Below are 11,422 nucleotides of genomic sequence, written 5' to 3'. Positions count from 1 at the left end.
GGTTTGCTCAAGAGGCCAGGTCTCATGTATCCATAGCTGTGACATGACCACTCTCATTAACCTCATGTTAACAAATGAGAAACTCAGGCTCAGAGAGGTTAAGTCACTTGCTTAGAGTCACACAGCAAGATGATAGCAGATTCTTGCCTGATCCCTTTCCATGCTCTTCTCTTATTGTTGAAGGGAAGGGCTAAGTCAAAGATATCTATACTTAACTCTTCTCTCAACATTGAACTGGAAATTCTAGTCAGGATAACTAGGCAAGAAAAAAAATATATAAAAGGCTGGATCCAGATTGAAAAGGAAGAGGTAAATCTAATCTCTCCTTGCAGATGACATGATCTTATATAAGAATATACCAAGGAATCCACTACAAAACTCTTAGGACTAATAAATGAGTTCAGCAAGTCTGGAGGATAAAAGATCAATAGACAACAATCGGTTGATTTCCATACATGTGCAATGAACAATCTGAAAACAAAATTAAGAGAACAATTCCATTCACAACACTATCCAAAAGAATAAAATACACAAGAATAAATTTAACAAAAGAAATGCAAACCTTATCTCTGAAAGCTACAAAACAGTGTTGAAATAAATTAAAGAGCTGAATAAATGGAAACACATCGTATGTTCACAGATTGGAAGACTGTTAACATGACTAAGATGGCAGTACTCCCCAAACTGACCTACAGATTCAATGCAATCCTTATCACAATCCCAGCTGCCTTTTTTGTACAAACTGACAAGCTGATTCTAAAGTTCATATGGAATTTCTAGGGATCTGGAATAGTCAAAACAACATTGAAAAAATAACAGAATGAAGTAGGAGGACCCGTACTTCCCAACCTTAAAACTTACTACAGAGCCACTGACCAAGGCAGCATGGTACCAGCAAAAGGCTAGACATTCAGATCAATGGAGTAGCACTGAGTCCAGAAGGTACTCCTGACACCTGTGCTCAACTGACTTTCGACAAAGGCGCCAAGACCCTTCGGTGACTTCCCTGTGACTTAGTTTCCCCTTCTGTAAAATGGGGAGAATTCCGCGAGCTGTTGTGAGGATTAGATTAGTTAATATGTGAAGTGTTTAGTGGAGGGCCTGGTGTGCAATGTAGTTATGTGCATGGTTCCTCTGCTTATTTGGCATCTGTAGGTATCCGCCAGGTTATGGTATGGGGCCTTGCGGCTGCCCATGCTGGGAGCTTGGGAAGGGACTTGTCCTTGCTGCTTGGACCCCTATGGGGTCATAAGAAACTGACATGATTTCTGCCCTCTTATAGGACAGGGCTTCTGTGCATTTGTCAAGGACTTACTACGTGCAGGCCCACTGCTGGGGGCTTCTCAGAGAAGATGATGATGATTGATATTCTTTTTTAAAAAATTTTATTGGGGAATATTGGGGAACTGTGTTTTTTCAGGACCCATCAGCTCCAAGTCAAGTCGTTGTGTTTTTTTTTTTTTTCAATCTAGTTGTGGAGGGCGTAGCTCACTGGCCCATGTGGGAATCGAACCGGCGACCTGGGTGCTATGAGCACTGCGCTCTAACCAACTGAGCCAACCGCCACCCAATTATTCTTATTTTAGCTTACTGGGTATATCTGTCAGGGCTCAGACAGAAGGCATTAGGAGATACACATTAAGAGATTTATTGCAAGGAATTAGCTTACTCAACTGAAATCCACAGGTGATGGTTAATTTTACGTGTCACCTTGACTCAGCCACGAGGTGCCCAGATATTTGCTGAAACATTCTGGCTGTGTCTGTGACAGTGATTTTGGATCAGATTAACTATTGAATCAGTAGATTGAGTAACACAGATTGCCCTTCCTAATATGGGTGGGCCTCATCCAATCAGCTGAAGGCCTGAATAGAACAAAAAGGCTGATCCTTCCATGAGTAAGGGAGGATTCTTTCTGCCTGATGCATCTGAACTGAGACATTAGCTTTTTCCTGCCTTCAGACCCAAACTGAAACATCAGCTTTCCTGGTTGTTGGGCTTTGGGACTCAAACTGAAATCATACCATCAGTTCTCCTGGGTATCCAGCTTGCCAACTCATCCTCTGTGTGTGTGTGTGTGTGTGTGTGTGTGTGTGTGTGTGTGTGTGTGTGTTTGAAAAGATACACACACACACACACACACTCCATGGGTTCATTTCTCCATTTCCCTGGAGAGCCCTGCCTAAAGTAGGGCTGGCTATCAGGAAGAAACTCTCAGGCACAGGTGGAATATCTTCCTCAGGGAAACCTCAGCTCTGCTTTTAAGGCCTTCCAACTGATTCAATCAGGACCACCCGAGTATGTAGGATAATCTTCCTTATTTAAAGTCGACTGATTTTGGACTTTAATCACATCTACAAGACACCTTCCATGCAACACCTAGGTCAGTGTTTGACTGAATAACAGACACTGCAGCCTGAATAAGTTGGCACATAACACCGACCATCACAGCATGGGGCAAATGTGATGCCAAGCCCGTGACTACAGACCGGAGAGTTTGCTTCTCCAACTATTCCGTGAGGAAGACTTTTTTCTAAACTTTTTTTTTCTAGAAACAAGTGACTTGCCCAAGGTCACATAGCTGAGAATGGAGGAGCTGGGGTTTGAGCCCAGGTTGCCTCCAGGACATGCTCTTGCCCACTCTCAGGTTCTGCTTCACGACCTGATCCTTGTCAGCTCTCATACAGCCCTCTGTGGTGGATTCTCTTCTCTGGTTTAGAAGCAGGTGAAGGCTCAGAGAGGGTAAATGGCTGCCCTTGTTACTCAGCCAGGAAGCAGAGGGCTGTTCCACGTCAGCTCAGGTTCCACTTCTCACAACAGCAATCTGTTTGCTCCCAGTTACCTCGGCTGCTCATTCCAAAGGAAAACGCTAAGCTTCTGCTCCTGGACGCTCGGTGTGACATGGGTACCCCCTTCTTCTAGCTTCAGCGTTGTTCTGTAACAGGAGGGGCAGGACTCTTCCAGGTTTGATGTTAGAGGGCTTGGCCTTGGAGCCCACGGTGGAGTACGGGGACCCCTGCCTCAAGGGAGCTGCTATTCTGAGGCTAGTCCCACCCTTGGAAATATCCCAAGGGCATCCCATCGGAGATACCTAAGCAGGACAAGATGCCCTCAAAGCGTCTCTCTCCCCAGCCTCAGACTGGACAAAGTCTGAGGTGCCCAGTAGAATGTGCATTCCTTGGGAAGCCTCCTGAGGCCTCAGACCCCTGAAGGGTCCCAGCTCAGCCAAGATTGTGGTCAGTGCTGGCCATGGCCTGGCCCGCCCACCCCTTCCTGTGGGGGCCTCAGTGCCAGGGAGGCGGCCGTGTGAACAAAGCCCTGCTCTGTTCTTGGCCCGGGAAAGGGTAGCTAATTCAGCCACACCTCACACCCGCCGGGATCTAATGCTCCTGTTCTCCCCCACTACTTGGCACCTTTAGGCACCAGAGGAAACCCACCCCTTTCTTAGCACCCTCCAAACTCGTAGGCCACAACTCAGCAGTCAGGAGTCAGGGGCCCTGGGGCTGGGAATAGGGACGGCTCTCCAGTAGGGCAGCCATGAGCACCCAAAACCCAAGCCCAGCCAATGTGGCTCCACTTTTGCTCAGGCCCTTTGACCAGGCCTCAGTCCTCATCTGGTAAAGGAGGAGAGGAGGTTGGGCAGCTTGCCTCGTCACACACACTGAAAGTAGCAGAGGTGGACTCAGAGCCAGGTCTGTGAGCCTCCAAAGTCCACGGTCTTAACCACTGCACCAAACTGTACTTTGGAAACCCAGCAGAGATCAGGAGTCCAAGGGCTCAGGACACCGTGTATAGAGTTCAGCGTGCACGTGTGCGCACACACACACACACACACACACCAGGCACACACATGCACATCTTAGCAGCCAAACCCTGCTAAGAACAGCGTTGGAAAGGGCCCTGAGGTGTTCCAGGCCCGGTTCCCCGCCCGTACCTGGAGAGGGCCTCTGCCGCCTGCATCCTCAACCTGCGCGTAGGAGTCGGGGCCCCAACTCAGCGTTCCCTGGGTGTGTGCGTGTGGCAGGGGGAGGTCATCCTGCCCTGGAGGTTCCCCCAGCCCGGCAGGCCTGTGGGTCTGCGGCCGCCCCCCCCCATCCTCCCAGCACCCACAGGCCCCGGGCCAGGCCTGGCTTCCGGAGCTGCCGCCACCTTGGCCTTGGCTGGCCTCACCACACATGGTTTCAATCAGCAGCCTGCCCGATGAATGGTGCCTTGTGAGAGTGCTGCTGGGCTCACCTCCGCACAGGATGGGGCAGGTGGGCAGCCTCTGGCAGGGAGGAGTGTGAGGGGACCTCCGGTGGGGGATGGGCTGTGGGGGATAAGACAGCACAACAGTTAGGAGCCACAGCCCGCGAAGAGAAAAGAATGGGGTCCTGACCCTGCCATGCACTGTCTGGGCAACTTGCAGAACCTCCCTCCACCCTCCATGTGCAGGGGCGTAACAGCCCCTTCAGGGGGCTGTGAGATTTCAGTAATGTGATGTTTAGCATGTAGTGTGAGCCTGGCACACAGTATGCACTTTGTACCTAGAGTCCAGCCCAGCCTGGCAGGGGCCCAGGCTGCTCACAAACTCAATTTAATGGGGGAGAGGCCCCCAGCTTGGAGCAGGGGTGCTGACCTTTATTGTGACTTCATTTGTGAAGAGGAGATACGGTTGCCATCAACTCTGTGGTTCACACTTCAAAGGGGCCTCACAAAGGGAGCTTTAGCAGCAGGACGCAGCTCCCTGAAGGTGGCAGACCAGGGGGGCTTGCCTCTATTGCAGCACTAGAGCTTTGGGTGAGACCAGACAGTAATAACTAATGTCTGCTGAGCACTTACTGGGCGGGGGCTGCACTTAGCCTTACACACACCATCTCTTAGTCTTCCTCTTCCTATTAATGTTTCTATTTTACATATAACAAAACTATGACTCAGAAAGGGTAAGCAACCAGGTCACAAGCCACACAGCTGAGGGGAGAGAGAGCTGGGGTGTGAAGCTGAAGGACGCAGCTGAAGCCCAGCTCTTGCCTCTACCCCACCTGCTACATGAGTGGTCGGCACCGTCAGCCTGCCTGAGGGAGCTAAGACATCCTTCTCTGAGGGTCTCCGGTGCACGGGTCTCTTGGCGAGCAGCTGTACTCCCCAGAATCTCTGCTCGGTCAATTTTCCTGCCCCCAGAGCTTCCTAAAGCCTAGTCTGGAGAACCCACGTTCTCCCTGCCTCCCTCCCAGCACCCTGCACAGCCTGGCACAGAGAGGAGGGGGCTCCTGAATATTTGAGAACAGAAGGGAGGGAGAGAGGACATGGCACATCTCCAGTGTGGCAGTCCTATTACAATCGTGATAAAGGGCTGAATCCTTACCCCTTGCACAAGGCCGCAAGGACCCAGCAAAATCTCCAGCCCTCTTCCCTCACCCCTGCCCCAACCTCCGCTCTCCAGGCTAAGGCCTCCAGGTTCTCTGCAGCCCTTGGTCCTCTGTCCTTCACCTCCAGGCTTTGCTCATGCTTTCACCTGTCTGGAACCCTCTCGTTTTCCACCCTGGCTAACGCATCCTCCAAGACTCAGCCAAGCACCCCATGTACCAGAATGTCCTGCCTGCCCCACTGGACTCCAGAGCACCCCCCAACCCTGGCAATGCTTCCAGGAGCAGAGCCCTGGGGACCTTGTGGGCCTTTCTCTGAGACTACCCCAAATTCAGCATCTATGTCTGTGGAAGAAGGAGATGCTTTCTCTCCCTGTGTTGGAGACGGGACGCCACCTTTTCAGACTGATTTTCTCTTATTTGTCTTCTAACTCAACCATCTGTCGAGTCAAGGGGGCTGTACCCACATGGGAGTCATTAGCTGAGTGGGCTAGCTCCTAGCCTTTCAGTGAGCTTCGCTGACAAACCATTTCTGGAGGACCGTAAAAAGAACACGCCATCCCTGCTGTCTTTTGCACAGACTAGGGTGTCTCCCTCAAGTTGAGACAGCTCAGCCAAGAGCTGGGTGTGCACATCTCACTGGGTGTCACCCGGACCCCCTTGCCTTCTGGTGTGATGGGTCAGTATGGGCTGTTAGAGACAGCAGCCCTGTGGAAATGACTATGGACACGTTCACAGGATCAGCTGCAAAAATGTTCAGCATGGCTTTGTTTATTAAACAAACAACGTAAAATAACTCAGACGTCCAACAGTTAAATGAAATGTGGTACATTCACCAAACGGAATCCTAAAACGAATATTTAATGACATCCAAGAGATGGTCACAATTTTATCTTTAAGAGGAAAAAACAGCAGAGTAGAAAATATTATGTTGGATGAGTGAAACCTCCAGGCAGATAGGTGAAAGAAGCAGGGGTGCCTTGTCAGAGTGTAGATTCGGAAGCTAGAGGGGCCACGTCCAAAGGCAGGCTCTGTCACCCTGTAGCCAGGAGATAAAAGACAAGTCACCGAACCTAAACGCCGTCCTAAACTCCGTCATTGCATCATCTGTGAGGTGGGGAGGACACTGCTCCTAGGATGTGTACCAGGCACTTAGCACAGTGAGATTGGCACAGAACAAGCAACCAGTAAGCATTAGCTTTTATGATTATAAGCACCAAAGTGTGGGCAGTACTCATCCCTGTGTTATGAGTGATGTTTATTTTCTTAGGTTTGCTTATTTGTATTTCTAAAAAATTTCTGCAATGAAGGTGTATTATTTGTATTAATTTTAAAAATAAAAACAAATATGACTTCACAAGGAAGCAGCCCAGTGGAACTTGGGCACAGAGAGGAGGAGGCTCCTGAGTATTTGAGAACAGAAGGGAGGGAGAGAGGACATGTCACATCTCCAGTGTGGCACTCCTATGTGGCAGTCCTCAGCATGTTGTTGAGGCCATAGCTTATTACGTGTATGACGCACTCATGAGATTTTTCTGGGAGAAACCAATCTGCTCTTGGTACCAGGACTTTTTCCTGATTACATTGGCTGCCTGTGGGCTTCAAGCCACAGCTATGTACCTAACCTCAATGTCCAATGCAAGGGGATCATTTAAATAAACTATGACCCCACTGTACAATGTGCATAGGAGAACGAGTTGAGAAATTCCACTAAAGAGTTAGAAATGTTACCATAGGGACCAGGGCAAGAGGGACACTTGAGCTTTAGATTTTGTGCACTTCACTGATGATTGCAATTTTCCCCACAATAATCTTATATCACAATAAAAATGGAAATGATATAATTTGGTGTAGTAGAAAATTATCTAATAACACATAAAGATGTTGACAATTTATTATGATTAAAAAGAAGTTAGCAAAATAGAATGTCATTTCTATAAGAATGACTTTATACATCAGACAGAAAGGAGAAGTCCTAAAATATGAAAAATGGTTATCCCAGAATAATGGGACATAGACATTTTCATTTTCTTTTCAATTGTCTGTGGGTTCTCAATTTCCCACAATGGACATCTATTACTTTTTTGATAAAAAATATATATATTTTTTCTTATAAAGAGAAGTTTGGACCAACATTTTGCCTTACATTAAGTGTCTAAGTCACAGCAGACAATATTTTTAGCCTTTTTCTTGCCTCCACTTGCTCCCCACCCCTGTGTGCCTATTTTCTCACCTGCTGTTAATTGGTGCCATCTTGCTTTCCTTCCTGTGTCCTTGTAAAAGGCCTGAAATCCTTTTTGGAACGAGGCAAGGCAGAAGCCAGGGTGCAGGTCCAGCCCACTGCTCCCCACCCTGTGATCCCCCACCACCCCACACTGCCTCCTGGAGTATTGTTCTAATTAGTGGGGACACAAAGCAGAACCAAAGGCGGAACTATAAACACCAGAGGCAAAGACCCATAAACAGCTGGGTAACCACCTCCAGCTGTGCAGATGGCCCAGCCCTCATTCATGCCCAGGGCTGCCTGGGGGCTGGATGGAGGGCTGGACTGGCCACTGAGGATTGGCCTCTGCCTCCCATCCTTAGACCACAAGCTGCAATTAGCTGGACAGCTAGAGAATTGGGTGACTCAAACTTAAGTGCTCTTATATTCAAATGAGAAGGGGATACGGAGGTCAAGGATCCTCAAAGTCACTTGAGCCCCATTACCTATGTACTTGGGCCTCAACTTACCTATCTCTAAAATGGGTTAGATAGGAACTAAGAGAATAGATGGGCCTTCTCAGCTCCACCATATTATGCTTAACTCATAAATTTATGCATTGGGACTAAATGACTATAATCCCTATCTGTAATATGATAAAAATATATACCTTGTGATAATATAAACATATGCTATAATAAAATTATCTGTAATATAATCCATATATAATATTGTATATTATTGTCATACTCTTTAATATTATATTTTTATATTTTTTAATGACCATGATATCTGTGATCAAAAAGTATATAGAGGCAAGCTAGGAAAACTTCCTGTAAGAAGAGAGACTTAAGGGTTATGAATCTGACAGGAAATCAGTCTCCCAAAATGTCATGATGGAGGGAAAGGGAGCGGCTTGAGGGAGAGGGGATTTGTGGGGTTGTGTGTGGGGGTCATCCAGGGAAGGAATCAGTGCCTATCTCCCACCACATAAACACACAACCTGGCATGGCAGAGAGTGAAAACTTAAAATTGGTAAGATGGCAGCTCCCCAATGACCTACACAATCCCTATCATCACCCAGCTTTTTTGTAGAAATTGACAAGCTGATCCTAAAATGTACATGTAAATGCAAATGCAAAATGTACATGTAAATCCAAATAGCCAAAAACTATTTTGAAAAGAAAACAAAGCTAGAGGAATCATTTCTGATTTCGATAATTACTACAGAGTTGTAGTAATTAAGACTGTGTGAAACTGGCTTGAGGATTGACATATAGATCAATGGAACAGAATTGAAGATATAAGTATATACTTGTATTTATGGTCAATTGTCTTTTGACAAGGGTGCCGTGACAATTCAATGGAGGGAAAGAAGAGTCTTCTCAAAAAACAATTCTGGGACAACTGGCTTCCACATGAAAAAGAATGAAATTGTACCCCAACCCCACAGTATATACAAAAACAAACTCAAAATGGATCAAAGACCTAAATGGCCTACCTGATAAGAGTCTAGTATCCAGAATATATAAAGAACTCTCACATGTCAACAACAAAAAGACAAACAACCCAATTCAAAAATGGACAAAGAACCCGGATAGACATTTCTCCAAAGAAAATACACAAATGGCCAACCAACACATGAAAAGATGCTCAGTGTCATTAGTTATCAGGGAAATGCAAATTAAAAACCACAGTGAGATACTGCCTCCACCTACTAGGATAGATAGAATAAAAAAATGAAAAATGACGACTTCTGGCACGGATGTGGAGAAATTGGAACCTTCTTACATTGCTGGTGAGAGTGTAAAATGGTTTGGCCACTGTGGAACACAGTTTGAAGTACTGATTCATGCCACAACATGGATGAACCTTGAAAACATTATGGTAAGTGAAAGAAACCAGACACAAAAGGTCACATATTGCAGGATTCCATTTATGTGACATGTCCAGAATAAGCAATCCATAGAAACAGAAAGTAGTTTAGAGTTCACCAGAGGCTGAGAAGAAGGAAGAACAGGGAATGACTGCTAATCGGTCTGAGCTTTCCTTTTGAGGTGATAAAATGTTTTGGAATTAGATAGTGGTGATAGTTGCATAACTTTGTGAATATACTAAATATACAATACTGGATTGTACACTTGAAAGCATTACTTTACAATATGTGAATTATATCTCAAATTTTAAAAATCAGAGCTGCCTTTAATGTTGTATATGTATTTTTCATTGTGGTAAATATACATATAACGTAAAATGTGCCATTTTAACCATTTTTAAGTGTACAATTCAGTGGCGTTAAGTACATTCACATTGTTGTGCAACCATCACTACTATCTATTTCCAACATTTTCTACCACCCCAAGCAAAAACCCTGGACCCATTAAGCAATAACTCCCTACTCTCTCTCCCCCTCACCCCTGCTAACCTCTAATCTACTTTCTGTCTCTATGAATTTGCCTATTCTAGATATTTCATATAAGTGGAATCATACAATATTTGTCTTTTGGCTTATTTCACTTAGTATAATATTTTGAAGGTTAATTCATATTGTGTCATTACTTTTTTTGACTGAATACTATTCCACTCCATGTACGTATATATCACATTTTGTTTATCCATTCATCTGCTGATGGACACTTAGGCTCTTCCCAGTTTTGGCTATTGCGAATAATGTTTAACTTTTTTTGGGGGGATCCTTTTTTTGGGGGGTGAGTGGGAAGGGGAACAGTTCTTTATTGGGGAACAGTGTGTACTTCTAGGACTTTTTTCCAAGTCAAGTTGCTGTCCTTTCAGTCTTAGTTGTGGAGGGCACAGCTCAGTTCCAGATCAGGTTGCTGTTGCTAGTTGCAGGGGGCGCAGCCCACCATCCCTTGCGGGAGTCGAACTGGCAACCTTGTGGTTGAGAGGACGCGCTCCAACCAACTGAGCCATCGGGAGCTCAGCAGCAGCTCAGCTCAAGGTGCCGTGTTCAATCTTAGCTGCAGGGGGCGTGACCCACCATCCTTTGGCCCTAACCCTTGCGGGACTGGAGGAATTGAACTGGCAACATTGTGATTGAGAGCCCAACTAACTGGCCCATGTGGGAATCGAACCACCGGCCTTAGGAATTAGGAGCACGGAGCTCTAACCACCTGAGCCACCTGGCCGGCCCCAATGTTTAACTTTCTGAGGAACTGTTTTCCACAGAAGTTTCACCATTTACAGACCCACTAGCAATGTATAAGTGTTCCAATTTCCCTACATCCTCACTGAAGCTAATTTTCCTTTTTTAAAAAATTATAGCCATCCTAATAGGTATGAAGTGGTTTTAATTTACATTTCCCTGATGACTAATTATGTTGGGCATCTTTTCATTTTGGCCATTGTATATGTATGGAGAAATGTCTATTCAGATTCTTTGCCCATTTTTGAATTGAGTAGTTGGGGTTCTTCATATATATTCTGGATAGTAAACCCTTACCAGACATATGGTTTGCAAATATTGTTTCCAATTCTGTGTATGGTCTTTTAACCCTCTTGATAGTGTCCTTTCATGAACAAAAGTTTTTAAGTTTAATGAAGACCAATTTACTATTTATTCCTTTGTTGCCTGTGCTTTTGTGTCAGAGTTAAGAAACCATTACTAAATTCAAGGTCACGGGGATGTTCACCTACGTTTTCTTCTAATAGTTTTATAGGTTAGCTCTTAAATTTAGGTCTTTGAACCATTGTGAGTTACCTTTTGTATATGGTGTGAGGTAAAGGTCCAACCTCAAACTTCTGTATGTGAATTCCAGGTTTTGCATATGTACAATGGGAATGATGATAATACCTACCTTAAAGAGCTGTTACGAGGATTAAGAAATATTACTTGACTATCAGAGGACCTGCCTGA

The 11,422-nt window shown here is 45.6% G+C and overlaps 1 protein-coding gene across 2 annotated transcripts in view; it reads right to left on the bottom strand.

Moving 5' to 3' along the window:
• Positions 1–6,086: 6,086 nt before the first annotated feature.
• Positions 6,087–11,422, bottom strand: part of NDST1 (N-deacetylase and N-sulfotransferase 1) — a 67,299-nt gene continuing 61,963 nt past the window's right edge. For both annotated transcript variants that reach the window (XM_081034966.1, XM_081034967.1), the window contains one exon: positions 6,087–6,384. In XM_081034966.1, coding sequence (XP_080891092.1) covers positions 6,120–6,384 — 265 coding nt within the window. In that variant the 3' untranslated portion in view covers positions 6,087–6,119. The remainder of the gene's footprint in view (positions 6,385–11,422) is intronic.

Source organism: Rhinolophus hipposideros (assembly GCF_964194185.1).
Source record: "Rhinolophus hipposideros genome assembly, chromosome: 23".
In the NCBI taxonomy this organism is placed as follows: domain Eukaryota; kingdom Metazoa; phylum Chordata; class Mammalia; order Chiroptera; family Rhinolophidae; genus Rhinolophus; species Rhinolophus hipposideros.
The sequence above is the reverse complement of the archived record's forward strand: the minus strand, read 5'-3'. Positions and strand labels throughout refer to the sequence as shown.